The sequence below is a fragment of the Tachypleus tridentatus genome, chromosome 6, assembly GCF_004210375.1.
Source record: "Tachypleus tridentatus isolate NWPU-2018 chromosome 6, ASM421037v1, whole genome shotgun sequence".
Lineage (NCBI taxonomy): Eukaryota > Metazoa > Arthropoda > Merostomata > Xiphosura > Limulidae > Tachypleus > Tachypleus tridentatus.
Genome location: NC_134830.1, coordinates 155,474,107 through 155,492,600, shown reverse-complemented (window position 1 = coordinate 155,492,600; position 18,494 = coordinate 155,474,107). Strand labels below are relative to the sequence as shown.

General features: G+C 31.2%; 1 protein-coding gene and 1 long non-coding RNA gene across 4 annotated transcripts; one reads left to right on the top strand and one right to left on the bottom strand.

Annotated features, from left to right (window-relative positions):
• Nucleotides 1-1,125: 1,125 nt before the first annotated feature.
• LOC143254192 (uncharacterized) lies at nucleotides 1,126-15,205 on the bottom strand. 3 transcript variants are annotated; one of them, XM_076508988.1, is made up of 4 exons: nucleotides 14,679-15,184; nucleotides 3,614-3,645; nucleotides 2,505-2,927; nucleotides 1,126-1,277 (listed from the first exon to the last, which is right to left on the bottom strand). In XM_076508988.1, exons 2-3 carry the CDS (start codon nucleotides 3,629-3,631, stop codon nucleotides 2,529-2,531), a joined length of 417 nt encoding a protein of 138 aa, XP_076365103.1. In that variant the 5' UTR covers nucleotides 3,632-3,645; nucleotides 14,679-15,184; the 3' UTR covers nucleotides 1,126-1,277; nucleotides 2,505-2,528. The 3 variants fall into 3 exon arrangements, 1 of the variants encoding a protein (XP_076365103.1); XR_013030080.1 differs by lacking the exon at nucleotides 3,614-3,645 and having other exon boundaries at nucleotides 14,679-15,174; XR_013030081.1 differs by lacking the exons at nucleotides 1,126-1,277; nucleotides 2,505-2,927; nucleotides 3,614-3,645 and adding an exon at nucleotides 12,154-12,925 and having other exon boundaries at nucleotides 14,679-15,205.
• LOC143254208 (uncharacterized) lies at nucleotides 2,922-5,676 on the top strand. Its single transcript, XR_013030093.1, has 2 exons — nucleotides 2,922-3,667; nucleotides 4,757-5,676. It is a non-coding gene; the product is annotated as an uncharacterized LOC143254208 (long non-coding RNA).
• Nucleotides 15,206-18,494: the final 3,289 nt, after the last annotated feature.

Here is an 18,494-nt window from a genome sequence, read left to right as displayed (position 1 = left end):
TGTCTCCGATGTATTGTACTTGTATTAGATTACTTAGACAGAAATATGGATGGGAGGAAAACTATAAAATATGACTAAACTTCGTAGAATGGACGACAACTGCCTGTTGTGGAGAAACAAGTGTAGAGGACGACGTTTTGAAAGTCTTCCATTTTGTTTGTTTGTTTTGGAATTTCGCACAAAGCTACTCGAGGGTTATCTGTGCTAACCGTCCCTAATTTAGCAGTGTAAGACTAGAGGGAAGGCAGCTGGTCATCACCACCCACCGCCAACTCTTGGGCTACTCTTTTACCAACGAATAGTGGGATTGGCCGTCACATTATAACGCCCCCATGGCTGAAAGAGCAAGCATGTTTGGCGCAAAGGGGATGCGAACTCGCGATTTTTAGATTACGAGTCACACGCGTTAACACGTTTGACCACGCCGGGCGTAAGTCTTCCGCCTTATGTCTTCAAGTCGACTTGAAGACATATTTGTTTTACTACACGGTCAAATGTTTGATCCTGAGATTTATTAATTGTAGCGACAAAGGTGAAATTTGGTTGTCAGTGAAAAGTCAATAAAGATGTAAGATTTGATGAAGAATGTTTATAAACGTTTTTTCATGTATATTAAGAATAAATTATTTTAGATTATAAAAACAAAGATTAATGTATGATGCTACCAGCTATTGGTACAAAATTATTAAAGATGCGTTTCACTCTGGTACTTCAAAGTGAATATCATTTTCTCCCACATTTCTGTTAGTTCCTATAACGGATGTCGAAACTATTACATTTCGCTGATAAACACTGTTCATCATAAACTAAACACTATGTTTACATGTGTGAAACTTTATTCAGTTTACAAGTTGAAACTAACTACGCTGTGGAATCAATAAATGACTCTAAATATTATAAAATTACACGTGACGTTTTTCTTTAATAAACCCATTGATTAATTTCGTTATTCAAATAATTTTGTCCAAATATACTAATAAGAAACTAGCCTAATTAAGCATATGATTCTGTATCGAAACACAGACAGACAGATTTACAAAAGTTTTCTTTTAACCATAAATTACACTTTATTTCTTACTTTATTTAGATTATTGTTCTCTATTTTCTATTACAAAAAAATCAAACTAAATTTAAATGCAAAATTTATTTATATCAAAATTCAATTTACAGTAATTTCAATATATTTTTCTTTCACTATATAACCTACGGGTTGTTGGTTAAACAAAAAAAGATATCTCAACATCATTTCTTTCGGCGATAATCCAGTTTCTAAGAAGCTATAAAAATAAAAACACATATAAAGTTTAATATAAGTTAAATTAAAACGACAAAATTGTCCATGTTTTTATATGTAAATTATTTAATTAACTTCAATAACTTTTCAAGGATTGGGGAAGTTTATTCGTGATGACGAGAAACCCACTTGAAGCAAATATTATCTCAAGACGTTTAGTACTGGTATTAAAATTTTTATTAAAACGAAGTAGACAACAACGTTTCTACCTATGTACGTGATATTCAGGATAACAAATAGCTGCAAACTTTATCTTTGTTATGCTGAGGAAGTTGATCTTTGAAGGCAACTGTGAATTATTTGATTACTGTTGTAATTGGTTTCAATATGCACTGTACTTTTATCTATACATATATATAGATAATTTTTCTATTTATATCAGTTCAATTTCCATTAAATGTTTTTATAACAGATAATATATATATATATACACCAGTGGGATCTTGGGTAACAAATAATATATCACAGACGCTATTCTATTTATGAATCTCCTCCTCCTTCCTTCCAGCTAATTGTAAAGTAGAAGTTAAAATGTTCCATTCTTACCCTTTAATAAAATCGAAGATTACTTATGCTGCACAAACACAACTGTTCTCTCTCTTTTCCCAACGACTTAACGATGACTTCAGTGACTTAAATCGCTAATATCTGGTGTAGGTTCTATGTGATATATAAAGTTCAGACAGCCCACTGTGTAATTTTTCATTAAATAAACAACGTGAGCTGATGACCTTATGTTTTTCATTTCATACCGTTACGTTTTAATTGGTAAAAATTTTAAGCTCTGAGACATTACACATTACTTAAAAATTATTTAAATATTCAACAATTTTAAAATCAACAAAGTTTACAATGCAGCTTCTTTCAAAAAGTTAACAAAGCAGTAACGATGTGGTATGATTGTTATTAAAAGAAGAGAGTGTGCATTCTTTTATCTTGTGTGATAATATTCTCATTAATATATAAAATATTAGTCACGAGTTTTGAAACTCTTCGGCTACACTTTCCCCAAAGATAGGGCAAGTATGTTTTATACGAAAGGATTTGAACTAGTGATCCTCAGACACATGAGCCGAGAGGTGTGACCTGGTGGTTAAATTGATTAACTTTATTATTAGAAAAGTGAAACTTTGAAACGTTTTCGTATTTAAATGTTGATGTACTAACTTATTTATACTAACTTGAACATCAAACTTAAGTGAGCTCTTACCAATTATTCTCAGCCAGAATGATTTTATTCGTCCAAAGGTAGACTCTCATTCATTCTTAGCTCACTATCCAATCTTACTGCACTTTCTCTTCCTATTCTTTGATAGCTATTTGCTTGTCTTGCTCTTCGTGTTCGTCTTCCCAACCCACCTCTAAAGTTAGAGCCACTATCAAAACCCAAATCTAAGCTTGTGCCTCTTCCAAACATATTCTTCTTGTATTTTCCATTTCCATCACCATTTCTGAAACCTAGTTTCTTCTCAAAAGCACTTTTATTCCAACGTTTGTCAAGAGCTCTCCTATTTCCCCCTATATCTCCGTAACCACTATAACCATTGGGGATGTTTCGGGTTATTTTGTTACTTTCATTTTCATCGTAACTTCCTAGAGTGTAGACCGTAATCACCAAAAGTAGAATGAAATTCTGTAAAAAAATAAATGAAACTATGACCATTAAACAATCAAGTTACTTGCTTTTATCTTAAGGAAATTCTATAGATCCAAAGTTATTTTACAGAGACAAACAGTTACATAAACACACCTAAACTAGTACGATGTAAATTAGCTTATCCTATAACTTCCCCATAAATTTGCAACTTTTATTGCGAAATATTCATACATAGAACAGATTAAGTAAAAAATAAATGGCATTATTCATGTTAAGTCTAAATCGTTTAGCCTAATTTGTATTCATAACTGTAATAGAAATGACTGATTAATTTAGTGAATCGTGTCAACATAATGATTATTTTACTGGTGTTATGACATTTTCCGCTCTTGTAAGTTATGTAACTTGGTGGGAATTTCAACACAATTTTATTGTTTTATATGATGAGAGCGTTTCTTACAGTATTGTTTTACTGGGAATACTGTTATACTGAAATTAAATACCTTTCTAAGAATTACGTTATCAATTTATATTTCACTAAAAATGTAATGAGATCAGGTCACTAATGAACAGAAATTAATTTTGGTCTATTTATCTCATATTATTTTGCCACTTCTCATACTGGAATGATACCATGCTCCAAATAAAACTATTTGTTTCCGGTGAGCTGTGCTCGAGTTTAACCGATAAGTATCTTTCTGAATAAGCTGTAAAACACTTACCACTTGCCTCATCTTCATTAGACTGCAACAAGCTAAAAGACATTGATATCAGCTGTAAGTTAGTTTGTTATGTTAATAATGTTCTTCATATTTAGGAACTTATATAATGTATTGTTATCACGCAATCATTGTGAAGGCCAGAACTCTGAGTTACGAAACTGTGAAAACTCAGATAATTATTTACTTTTTTTTTAAATTATACAAAGGTCATACTTTATAGTTGGTTTTTTCTTCAGATGTATTGACAAACGAATTTAAATCACAAATCAACGCTACAAACTTTATGGAAATGTTTTTAGTTTTCTTTCTGATACAGATGTATTTTCAAAGTACGATATCGTGTTGAATAAGCCTGATGGGGTTTATATAACTTCATCCAAGAGTAAAATACAATTTTGTTACAATCTTAATTATTTTGCGTAAAAAACTTTAATTTGTTTCTTTTTATTTTACACATTATTATTATTTATATGTTTGTCACACTCCAAACGAGTTTAGGTTAGGTACAGTCACGTTATCTTTTATTCAATTTTATTTAAGTTATACGTTATACGGTGCATCCAATAATTACATCTTAATGTTTTATTGTTCTATGTTTCACAGTAGAGACAACTGAATATACGGAACATTCAGCAGAGAGACCGATGTGGCTTTACAATAATAAAAACACGCAAACACAACTGAATATAAATAAACTTTCCGAACGTTAATTTTTATTGTCACATACTTATTTAATAACATTTTTTTAGGTGGTATAGCATGTATGATTAACAGCTCATGTTCTCATTAAATAAGTTTATCTTTCTTCATTACTGTTTCAATTAAAATCTGTAAACTGATCTGAAATCCATGCAAATGTTTAATTCACTTTACTATCTTGTTTTCGAGTAAATGATACGTGAATCGTATAGAATGTTTTATTCTTCTTTTAACTATAGATACACTATCTTTATTGATTATAATATCTGTAATATAAGTTATGTTGTATCGGATGTATCGCTAGATTTCTTATAAAATTCTGGACCTTATTGATTAACCAGATCAGAAGCTAGTGAATATAATAATACTGTTTGACTTTTAACTGTTTTGATGAATCTCATTAAATTGTACAATAACATGTCACACTGTTTTTCTATATTGCAGGTAATCTGTAGCCATGCAGGAAATATGGAAGTGTTAATGTAAAGTTAAGCCAAAGAGCTCGTTGTACAATACTGTTTCCGTTCATTATTGAAAAGGAAACGACGAAAATATATCAATAGTTATAATTTCTATTGGGAATGGAATTGCTAAAAGTGAGAAATCTATAAACTTAAGTTTTGATTTTTTAAAATATTCTGAAATCATGATTTCTTTTGATGAATATTTCTTATCAAAGATTGAGGAATGTAGTGCCATCTGGTGTGACTCAAACAGTTTAAAAAAACGTTTTTTGTGTATGTGCCTGCAGACCAATGAGATTTTGATTTAAGATCATGATAAAATCACATCTAATAATGATTTCTGACTGTATATGATGATGAAGCACCAACAGTGAATTTATTTAGTCTTACCGCCACTGCTTTCATTTCTAAAAATAAACAAAGATGGGCAGATGTCATGGTATCTTATAGAAAAAATGTATTATCAAAGAAAGCTTCGACTTTCACCAATCCTACTTCATATCCCATAAATTCACTTTGAGGATTGGCTAATTAAATATTAAAATGGATCTATTGATGTTACGTGAGTGTGTGGCCAAATAATTTGTGATTTAGATAATGTGATTACTGAACAAAATAATGATGAGTTAATAATAACTTGCTTGCCTGATCAAAAACCGGGAACGATTCCTGAAGCATTTGTTAATAACATAACAGCCAGACACGGTCAGTACTTACTGACGGATAGAGATAGTAACTTCGTATCCAAGATAGTAAAAGACAGTAATCAGTTGTTAGGTGTCCAGTAAACTGAAATAAATTCAGAACGCAGACAGCCAATTGTTTGTGCTTGTGTTCAAAAGTCATCTATACATTGTATTAGTACCTTTCAAATAAAGATCAATAAGTTGGTTTGTTTAATATTGTTTGTTTATGATTTGTGTTGCATTGTTTGTTTGTGTTAAATAGACTTGTATTACATTGTTTATAACAAGTAAATTTGCATTATGTTGTTTGTTTATAACAAGTAGATTTGTTTGCTGTTGTTTGCTTATGACTGGTGGATTCTTTTTTATTGTTTGTCTCTAACTGGTACATTTTTATAATATTGTTTGTTTATAATAATTTTAAAGAATTAAATATAATAAAGACCAAAACAAGCGTAAAAGTAATAACTTACGTCGGGTCGTTTTACTTGGGGTAAAATGAAGCTTTTTTAGATTCATTGTTTATATTAATGTTATGATTATTAATACCCCAGCGTTTTTATGCTCAATTCTGATAGGTTATAACGTTAAAATTCAGACTTCGAAACCCACAGTAGGTGGAACACAGGTAGATATTATGTAAAAACTTTACATATAACGGCAAACAAAAGTAGCATAAGCTGATCACATCTTCATGAAGAAATAAACATAATTTGCTCCATAATATTTCTTTAAAAAAATTGGAAAACTAAATTGTATGTCTTTGGGCCTATTGTTCAGAAGAAATAAGAAAATATTTCCATTTTTCTAGTGTTGCTAACAGTATTTGTTTATTCACTTAGATAAGCACTACAATTGCGTAATTAATTATCTCAGTTTCGTCTCAACTTGTTTTCTTGAGTTGTGTAGTTAGAACAAGTAGTCGTTGACGTAGCTATGACATCCCAAAGAGGAAAAAAAAAAGAAAAAAAGTCTCCAATGCGCAAGGGTGGCACTAATTGATACAAATAGTTTTAAATAGGTTTTCAAGCCTTCAGATAATCAACTCGTTCATTGAGCAACTTTTTCACTCTGACAAATCTATTTAAGAAAACAAACATGATTTTTTAGTAAGTTTCTAAAAATAAACAAATGAAAATTTAATCATGTCATTGCTGTTATTTCACTGCAGTATACATTACCCGCCTTTTTTTCCTTCTCAGGTTTCCAACACATACATTTTAATATCCATTACTACAAGTGCCTGTTCAAGGTTAAACCAGCAACGTTAGTCACGTGAACAAAATAAATCCTTCAGTGTATTGCTTGATAATAATTTGTTGTTTAGAATTAAGCAGGAAGATACATAATGGTCTGTCTGTGCTCCGCCAACTACAGGTATTTAAAACTGGTTTTTAGGGAGGTGAGTCTGCAGACATACCGGTGTGCCACTGGGGTGGGAATTAGACAAAGGATAATAAAGAATAAATTGACACTTCTAAATAAACCAGAAAGTGTTTACTTAGACATGTGAATTTAATATTTTATCTGTCAGTTTTATTCACTTCTCTTCTGTTTGAACAAGCAAAAGAAAATCAATATTTAACTTCTACAAAAATATAATTACCGTATTTTCCGGTTAATAAGCCGAATCGCCGAATAAGCCGAGGCCAATTTTCAGCTCTGAAAATGAGGGTTTTTGCTTATTACCGCCCAATAAGCCGAAGCCATTTTTAAGAAGTGACAAGTTTCTTCAAAATGATTTCTTAGTCTCGTTTCAGCGTCAGCATGCATGTTGTGTGTGATCATTGGCGTTCTGTAGTAAAGCAGAACGTGTCGTATTGAGACAGAGATGGAATCAATATGTCATTCGTTATTGGCTCCACTCACTGTAATTAGGTAACCAATGAAATTCCAGAAACAACGTTTCACTGTAGTCTTAACGTGCTTTGCTGATGGGACAAAATTACCGCCTATGGTAATTTTCAAAAGAAAAACATTTCCTAAGAATAAGAAATTTCCGAAAGGAGTGATCGGCCAATAAGCCGACCCCCAAAAATCAGGTCCAAAATTTAGGGCCAGAAATTCGGCTTATTAGGCGGAAAATACGGTAATTAAAATAATCTTTTTGACCCCAGAATAATCTCCCAGTGACAAAAACATCCATCAGTATAATCTTTAAAACGGGTAACAATAATAAAACAGAGACATATATATCAAAACACTTAAAATAATCTATGTTTAACCTTCATATCACATTTAACTATTATATTATTTTGCGTCAGTGTGACCAGAATTTTTTACCTTTGACCTCAAAGTTTCATCCCTCTTGACCTCATATTAATTTTTCTTAAAGTAACTAACGAATTATTATGTACAAATGTTTGATGTTAAAATATAATCTGAGCACACCGGACATTAGGGTTATATGGAAAACAATGTGTAAATTATGGCATATTTTTGTTTTTCACTTTTTTATTAGTGCATTCAGTTTGTTTCCCAGAAATAAAAATATTAAAATACTCAAATGGATTTATAAACTAGTTCAAATTTTCTTCGGTTTGTTCGTTTGTTAAACATGATTATAACGATTCCGATTACCAGACGACGATTTTAAGTAATTTTTCGTTTCGTTGTTTCTCTTATTATGTATCAATTCACTTGATGCTTATATTTAAGTGTCGCTGGAAACATTTAAAAACAATCTTTATTGGTGTTACTTTAGACACGAAGTTTTCAACATCTCGTTTGCGTTTAAGGGTCAAATACTTTTAGACGTTTAGAAGAATGTCAAAGGCAAAGAGTGTACTAGAAAGTTCTGAGTAGAAGTGTGATAACTGATATCTAACTAAACAACTTGTTTTGAATTTTGAGTTCGTTCAAAATAACATGTTGGCACTGAGTAAAACCTTTACTTTTAATTTCGTGAAATGTGAAGACTCAGTCTTATTTAACAGGCTTAATTAAGACTAACACTCAAAATTATAGGTATTACTTTAAAGTAATATCGTTCATTATACGATACTCTCATATGGTTCATTTCAAAACATCCATGCCACAATTTATTAGACTGGCCTGTTGATTTAGTAATAGTATCTGCATATTCTAATAAAATTATTGCAATATCCGAAAAAATTAAGTCTGTCATACTTAACACTTGACGTCAAAACATAAATCACACTCAGAATTCATACACTTTGTTTTAAAAGTTGAGTTTGATTTTTGAGAGATATCTTCTTATGATGATAGAAAAACGACTTCCTATCAAAAGAAGAACATACAAAGTATAGAATATTAGGACTTTTCTTAGAGGAACCACACATGCGCTAGACGTCCATAATTTCGCAATGTAAGAAGGCTGATACTCATAACCACCCACCGCCCACTCTTGGGCTACTCTTTTAACAACGAATAGTGAGATTGACCGTCACATTATAATGCCCTAACGGCTGAAAGGGTGAGCATATTTGTGCGACGGGGATTCGAACCCGCGACTCTCAGATTAGGAGTCGAGCTCTCTACCCAAGTGGCAGCTAAAGCGTAACACGAAAACAAAGATGAATATGAAGTTTTGAATTTGAATTTAAATTTCTATGTTCCTCGAGATTAGATCATGATGTTCTAGTAATCTGTGTAAATATTTAAGAGCCATATCGTATCTTCATCGGCCTCCATAGGTGCTAAATCGTTTCTCGGAGGAACCATCCACCCCATCAACTCGTCCCAAATTAAATTTTGTATATTGTCCCAGGATGTTTAACGAAACAGAATAAAAGATATTTTTCGAATGGGTCTTTTTTTTTTTCAGAAATATCTTTCATTTACATAAATTATTCGTATTTGTTTAAGTTTTGTTTCATAATTAACTGAACTAGCGTATAAGAACCAAACTTTTGTCCCTCTATCTGAGGGTACGAGTCCTTTCTTACAGCAAAGCCATATCGGGATATCTGCTGAGTCCACCGAAGGAAATCGAATCCCTGATTTTAACATTGTATATTTGCAGACGTATTGCTGTACCAGCGAGGGTCTCCTACAACTTTTAACAGTTTTAAAGAATCTTATTAAATACAACAATAAAATATGAAACTGTTTTCCTGCATCATAGTAAAACTGTAACCATGCAGGAAATATGGAAGTGTTAAAGTAAAGTAAAGCTGTTTCAGTAACTTATTCAAAAGAAAACGACGAAAATAGGTCAATAAAATATTATATGTTGGGAATGGAATTGCAAAAAAAATGTAGAAATCTATAAATTTAAGTTTAATTTTTTTTAATGTTTTGAAATTAGGATTTCAGTTAATAAATGTAAGTTTCCAATAAAATTTTTCAGGAATATAGTGCTATCTAGTGTGACTCAGACAATATAAAAGGAAATAAAAATGATTTATTTTACGTATGTGTCTGTTGACCAAAAATATTTTAATTTAAGATTATGGTAAAATCACATCGAATAATGATTTCTGACTGTAGATGGTAGTATCAAAAGCGAAGTTTAATTAGTCTGATGGTGAAGCATCAACTGTGAACTTTATTAGTCTGACAGCCACTGCTTTCATTTGTTAAAATAAATATAGGTCGTTCGTTAGATGTCATAGTATCTAGTAAAAAATTGTATTATGAATGAAAGCTTCTACTGTCGCGAATCGTACATCATATCTCATAAACGTATTTTGAGACAGGTTTATACACGATAAGCATCGTTTGTGAAATAATATTTACCGAAGCCATTTGATACCACATACAGTATAAATATTATAAATTATATATATTACAGACATTATCATCAATAAAGTAAGTAAAACTAACCTTAAAAGAACAACATAACATACTTTACGAAGCACGTATGAATGACTTGGAAACAAGATAATTAGGTATATTAAACATTTGCAATGATTCCAGTTATGTTTACATAACCTTAAACAGCTGTTAATTGAAACTATAACGTGCATAAAATCGTATTTAATGTGAACTCGAGTTGTTAATCACACATGATATACCAACTGGAAAAAAGTTGTTATAAAATAAGTTCCTGTCAATGAAAAGCAGCCTAACCTAAACTCAGAAGAAAAGTTTTACATAACATAACGTAACTGTATCTAATCTAAACATAAAAGGAACGTATGATAGATAGATAAATAAATAATAATAAATTGATAAAATAGAAAATAAATTAAAGTTTTCACATTAAATAATTAAGATTGTAATGAAAAGAAACAAATAACTCTGTCATTATGTGTAAAGTTCTCATTTTACTTAAATTATACGTTCCACGGTGCGTCCAATAGTTATTTCTTATTACTTAATGTTCTATGTTTCACAGTAGAAACATCTGAATATACGTAAGACTCAACAGATAGCCCAAGTGACTTCGCTATAATAAAAGCATACACACACATGAATATAAATAAACTTTTCGAAGACTATTTTCTATTGACAGGTATTGATATCATAAGAGTTTTTTCCCAGTTGGTATAGCAAAAATGATTAACATCTCACGTTCTCGTTAAACAAGTTCCTTTATCTACATAATTGTTTAACTTCACAGTTGTTAAAAAATGAATAAACTGATTTGAAATCAATTCAAATGTTTGAAATACTTCACTATCATGTTTCCGAGACATTGGTGTGTTCTTCGTATGGCATGTTCCATTCTTTTTTCAGGTTAGTTTCACTAACTTTTTTTATTATAATGTCTGTAATATACTAAATGTATAATGTCCATAAGTTATTATGTATCAAAAGGCTAACTTAAATAGTATTCCTTGAGCTATATTTGCCGTATATAACCCGGTCTGAAAAGAAACACGTTTTCAGCAATACATATTATGTACGTATAGTGTGGTTGTAGTACTCTTTTGATAAACCCTTCTACTTGTTGAAAATCTCTGAGGAACTGTACAGAAAATGCAAAGTTTAAGAAATTAATAGAACTGACACTAATGTTTCATGTGAAGTAAATATTTATGTTATAATGTTTATCAGTTTTTCGTTTTATTCACTTTTTTATTGTAATTATTCTACATTATCAGCTTGATATCTTCTTTAGAAATAACTTAGATCTTATGGGATATTATCGATATTAATAAATAAAAACCTTATTCTCAATTAGCTATATGAATCACTTGACTAATTAAGATCAGAAGCTACTGAATATAATAAAGTGTTTGACTTTTAACAGTTTTGATGAATCTTATTAAACTCGACAATAAAATGTCATACTGTTTTCCTATATCACAATAAAACTGTAAAAATGCAGGAAATATGGAAATGTTAACGTAAAGTAAAGCCAGTGAGTTCGTTCCTCCATACTGTTTCAAATAACTATTAAAATGGAAACGACGAAAGTAGATCAATAAAAATATTTCAGTTGCGACTGGAATTTACAAAAACTGAATTTGATTGATGCAAGTTTCCTGTCAAAATGTTTCTGCAATATAGCGCCACCTTGTTTTACTCAAACAGTATATGCCACTCGAATAATGAGATGTTAATTTAAAATTATGATAAAATCAAATCTAATAATGGTTTCTGACCGTAAATGTAGTAAAGCATCAATTGTGAACTTTATTAGGTTGATAGCTACTGCTTTGATTTGGTAAAATAAAAATAGGTCGTTAGATGTCATGGTATCTAATAAATAAGCTATATTATGAAAGAAAGATTTTATTGTAGCCAATCTTACTTCATATCCCATAATCTTAATTTTGAGAATTGGCTAATTCCGTTTTAAAACTGATCTGTTAATGTCACGTGATAGTGTGACCCAATAATATCATTGCATAAGGAGTTTTTAATACTGTTCCTAAGATCTTTTGCAATATTATCTAGGCCTAATAACTTATATTCCATACAAGTTATTTTGGTTTTATAAATAGATTTTCCATCATTTGATAAACAGAGCTCAAAATTAATATTCATTTTTTTCTATCACATAAAAATTGTTTACAAATCAGGAAGAGAACAAACTCTTACTTAGTTCAATTTATTATTTCGTTTACCATGCTGAACATTTTTTATCATTATGTTTCTGAAGAAAGATATAAGCAAACTGGTACGTGTTAAAAAGATTAAAGAAACTGAAGGAAAGGACCCCTATCAGAACGAATATATGAGTGATGAAAACTAGATGATTGACAAAAAAAATATTGAGGTTGAATCTGATTCCTCGAATAAACTAGATTTATCTTATGACGATGAAGAGATAAGTGAAGCCGAGATAGAAAATTAAAAGTTAGAGAACGTTAATGCCGTATATCAGGTGATGAAATTGTTGACATAGATTACTCCACGTATAGCCTGTCTAGTTTCGTCAAAGTCCATGTACCCAAGGATAGCATGTGAAGAACACCTACACCGACGTAAGCTGATACTGTAACCCATGACTATAACATTACATGACGTGGTCATGTATCAACTCAACCAGAAGTGATCCTTACCCCTACAAAAAAGACGAGTGAATTTCAACCGACAAGTAGCTGTACCTAGGATAAAAACGACATTAATAGAGTTAATGTCAGCTTTAGTGACGAAACTAGTGGTGTACTACGAGCTTTTAACAATATATAAAATTAAATGCATCGCTGTAATTAGAATTACGTAGACAATACAGGATGTATATAGACATTACTGTATGAGTTATATAAATATGTGTCTGTGATTATAAGATTTATATGTTTTAGCAGTTGACATAACTGCAGGTTTACAACAGTAATTATTATATAGATGAGTGTAAACATGGCGGTAAAGAATGTGAGTATTGTACCACTAGAGGAAGACGGTCATGATTTTTTATTGAAGAAGGAAATTTTATATTATCGTGAGATAAATGGATAATTGCTGAAAATATACCGTTTCCACAGTACATTCGATTAGTAGTTTGATTACGAGAAGAACTAATATTGTTCGAGAAATCGTTTTACGAGAGTGGTCATATTAGTTTCGATGACAGTGTCAATTTCATGTGACAAATTCCGGAACAGCTATCTTATGTTCAGTAATGATATTATAGGAAATATTAATTAAAAATTATAATACCTAAGATAAACAATATCCTGTTAAGATAGAATATTTGTTATTAGATTTAGAGAATATTAAAGATAGCTTTCCGATTTCCGATCGAACTCCAAAACGTGGTTTAATAGACGCTGGTGGAAATATTTTGAAATTTTGCAACCACAGATAATTTACGTGAATTAAAGAAGAGAACAGAACATCAAAACAAGTATCTATAGAAATGTTTAATTTAACATGTGATTATAATGAATTAATTAAACCAGACACTTGAATTACATGAGAAGGAAATTAAAAATGTATCATTAAGCCCTAGTAAACATTACTACCACTTTGATACCTACCAAAATAAGACTATCTGAGCCTCAAAAAGCAAAAACTAAAATGTTTGTTTTCAATTCTAGAATTCAGAATTTATTTATTATTATTATTATTATGCCTCTCGATTCCGTGAAGGAACATAGGGCCGCAATCGCTTGCGGATTCATTAACAGGCTGTTTTTTTAAGTGAGTAGATTGTTAGCCCACTGCACAACCCCCAACCAGGAGGAGAAACTTTAGCCGTCCCTAATTTTGCAGTGTAAGACTAGAGGGAAGGCAGCTAGTCATCACCACCCACCGCTAACTCTTGGGCTACTCTTTTACCAACGCATAGTGGGATTGACCGTCACATTATAACGCCCCCACGGCTGAAAGGGCGAGCATATTTAACGCAACTGGGATGCGAACCCGCGACCCTCGAATTACGAGTCGCACGTCTTAACACGCTCGGCCATGCCGGGCCAGAATTCAGAATAATTATCAACAATTATCATTTAAAATTGAAAATAGTGTGACTGAGTTATTTACGATAGTACAAGTATTGTAAATAGCTGGAGACAGAAAGGTGAGTTCATGGTTTATTCGTACAAGTGAATTACATAAACTGTCAGATGAAATTATTGTACATAAAGTGAAGTAAAGACAGCCGCAGTAAAGGATTCACAATAAGGGTTCATAAAGATACCTTTGAAAGCAACAGATAGAAGATTCAAATTATTTAGGATTGTATACTTAAACCATTCGTTAGCTCTAACTGTGGAAATGACAGAGAAAGTTATGCTGAAATATATACAAGGTTCCATAATGTATGTGATCCTGAACTATGCAAAAATAGAATAATTTTATATTTGCAAAATTAAGACACCAGTAACTTGATTATTTTATCTGTAAAGATGAACTTACCTTTTCAATAGTATGTCCTGAATGAAATATAAATCGGTTTCGGTTATCGAACTGACGTAATTAAATTAAAGAATAGTGGATATCTTAGATTGTCTAGAACTTGTTCTACTAGATTCCAATGAATTACATTATTCTATAATTTAACAAGTAAAACTAAATATACAGGAAATCTGTTAAATATAAGAATTTCCCTACGGGCAAGAACTATTGACTATAAAAGAGTTACCGCTAATTCACAATATACATATTGATTCACATCTTAAAGGCCTGTCAAACATATAAGATGAAATCCGAAACTTGACCTGTTCGAGAGCTGGGTAAAGCTTCAACTAATTTCAACAACATGTAGACCACGTGAAAGCTAAACCAATGATGATTATAGAACAACAATAATTCTATAAAACATGTTGAGAAAGTTTCCGCTGCTCGTTTAGCGTTTAGTCTGTAATTAGTTGACGTTATCGAGGTTTGTAAAGGGATTGTGGAAACTATGGACACTGTATTAATGAGTGGAACCAGGAAGAAACTGTAACATCTAGACACAGCTACAGTATGGAATAAAGTTACGGAGGATTGATTACTGACAAACTTAAAACAACCTACAATATAAACAGCTGGCTTATTGATCAAATATCGATAACAAGAATGTGAGTACAGATACAAGAAAAATCTCAGGGCTGAATATTAATATTTCTTCTAGAATATTTTTTTTGAATTGTTAACATTCGAAATATATTCTATAGAAACTAACCTCAACAAACATTTAGTTCTGTATCGAAACGGGTTCATGAAACACCAGAAAAAACAGACAGACAGATATTTACTACTTTATTCAGTTCATTGTTCTCTGTTTTCTATTACCGAAAAAATCAAACTAAATTTCAAAACAAAGTTTTTTATTTAACATTAAATTTATAGTAATTTCAAGTATATATTGTTCCTTCACTAAAAAACCTAAAGTTTGTTAATTGAATAAAGTTCACATTTCAGAACACCATTTCTATCGGCGATAACTCAGATCCTAAGACGTTGTGAAAATAAAAACATATATAAAGTGTTATTTAAGTTGAGTTAACACCTCATATTGTTTATGTTGTTAAAAGTAAGTTATTTAATTAACGTTAATGACTTTTAAAGGATTGGGGAAGTTTATTCGTGATGACGAGAAAATTGAAGTGAAAATGTATCTAAAGACGTTTGGCTTGGATATTGAAATTTTTATTAAGATAAAGAAGAGAACAACGTTTCCACCTTATTAGGTCATCTTCAGATGAATAAAGAGTTAGAAACTTTGTTAATCTGAGGACGTTTATGTTTTAAGACATCTATTAATTATTTGATTACTGTTGTAATTGGTTTCAATATGCACTACAAATTAATCTATATGTTTAATTTGTTTATTTATATAATTCTCGTTAAATATTCATATATATTACAGTGATATATATCACTGTAATGTAATGTAACAAATAATATATCACACACTCTATTACACTTATGAATCTCCTCTTCTTACAACTACTTGTAAAGTAGAAGTTAAAATGTTCCATTCTTACCCTTTAATAAAACTGAAGATTACTTGTACTGCACAAACACAGTTATCCTCTCTATTCTCCTAGCGACTTATCGATGACTTTTGTGACTTAAATCGCTAATATCAAGGGTAGGTTATTTACAATAAATAAAATTCAGATAGCCCTGTTGCTTTCCATTAAATAAACAAGGCGACCTAAGGCCCTAATGTTTCTCATTTTTATCCCAATACGTTTTTAATGCGTATAAATTTTACCTTTTAGATATTACACATTACTTAGAAATTCAATTAACCATCAGAAAGCAGCAAATTCTTTAAATATTCAACTTTTTTAGAAAGTAAAGATAACACAGCAGCTTCTTCCAAAAATAACAAACCAGTGACGATATGACGTGATAGTTATTAAAATACCACACTATGCATTCTTATATCATGTGAGATAATATTGACATTAATAAAAATTCAGGATTGTGTCCTTACCCTTAACCTTAAACAATTCGTTAGCTCTAACTGTGGAAATGACAGAGGAAGATATGTTGAAATGTGTAGAATGTCCACTTAGAGTATGTGACCCCAAACGATGTAAAAATAGCATAATCATCACTGAATCATCTTAATTTTACAAATTTAATCTTATGACATATTCTCTATATTACGGCTGACAATATATATAAATATTATTCACTAGATATATTATCATACTCTGATCATCATTGGTTCATTAAATCATCCCTTCGTGAATACAGTAAAACCGTTTGAGTTTTAACAGTCATGATGAATCTTATCAAATTCCCATATCACAGTAAAACTGTAACCATGCAGGAAATATGAAAATGTTAACGTAAACTAAAGCCGATGTGCTCCTTCTTCTACTCTGTTTTTGTTAATTGTTAAAAAAGAAACGACGAAAATAGGTCAATAGAAATATTTTACATTGGGACTGAAATTGCCAAATATGGTGAAATCTATAAATTTAAGTTTTATACTTTTTAATGTCTGGAATATAGTGACATCTAGTGTGATTCAAACAGTATAAAAGGATAGCAGAAATATTGTTTTTGTCTTTGTGGTTGTCCACTAAGTAGATTTTAATCGAAGATTGTAATAAAATCTCTTCTGATAATGATTTCTGAATGTAGATGGCAGTAAAACATCAATAGTGAATTTAATTAGCTTTTCTGTTTGTTTCTTTTGGAATTTCGCACAAAGCTACTCGAGGGCTATCTGTGCTAACCGTCCCTAATTTAGCAGTGTAAGAATAGAGGGAAGGCAGTTAGTCATCACCACCCACAGCCAACTCTTGGGTTACTCTTTTACCAACGAAAAGTGGGATTAACCGTCACATTATAACGGCCCAACGGCTGGGAGGGCGAGCATGTTTGGCGCGACTCGGGCGCGAGCCCGCGACCCGCAGCTTACGAAGCGCACGCCTTAACGCACTAGGCCTTGCCGGGCCCATCTTTTCTGCCACTGCTTTCATTTGTTAAAATAAAAATAGGTGAGTAGATCACTTGATATCTAATAAAAAACTGTATTATCACAGAAAGCTTCACTTGTCACCAATCCTACTTCATATTCCATAAACTCACTTAGAGGATTGGTTAATTAAAGGTTAAAATAGATCTGTTACTGGAGTTTTCATTTGTGTTCGTCACATGTTTTGCCATATTAATAGGCCTCATAATTTAAATTACATAAAAATTATTTTTGTATTAGAAACATATTTTCCATAATTCAGACACGCAGACCACAAAATTAATATTTAGTTTCTTCTATCTCGTAGAAATTGTTTACAAATCGGAGAAAAAATAACTATTACTTGGATCAATTTATTATTTCCTTTTATCACAAAGAATATTTTTTTATTATTATGTTTCTAAAGAAAATATAGATAAACTGAAGAAAAGAAAAACATTTGTAACAATCAAATATATATCTTCATTCATCTAGAAATTTTCTGGAAATCTTCGTCTTATATTTTGAAAATTACGTCTTGTGGTCTCTCTTTTATCTATCAACTTGATATTTGCTGACTCTGTGTAGCCATTGTTTACTTATTCAGTGTTCATTACGTGCGTTATCGGTCCGTTGACAGAAAAACGTGAAAACGTTTTAGAACTTGGCTGTCAACTCTAACGAGATTTTCGTAGGAACCGAATAAGTAACAGTACCAGATACATATGTTATGACTGGGTATAACACCTTTTAGATTTCTTTAAGAACAATCAATGTACAACTGCCACTCATTATTCATAGACTGCAGTTCATACTATTTGTATTAT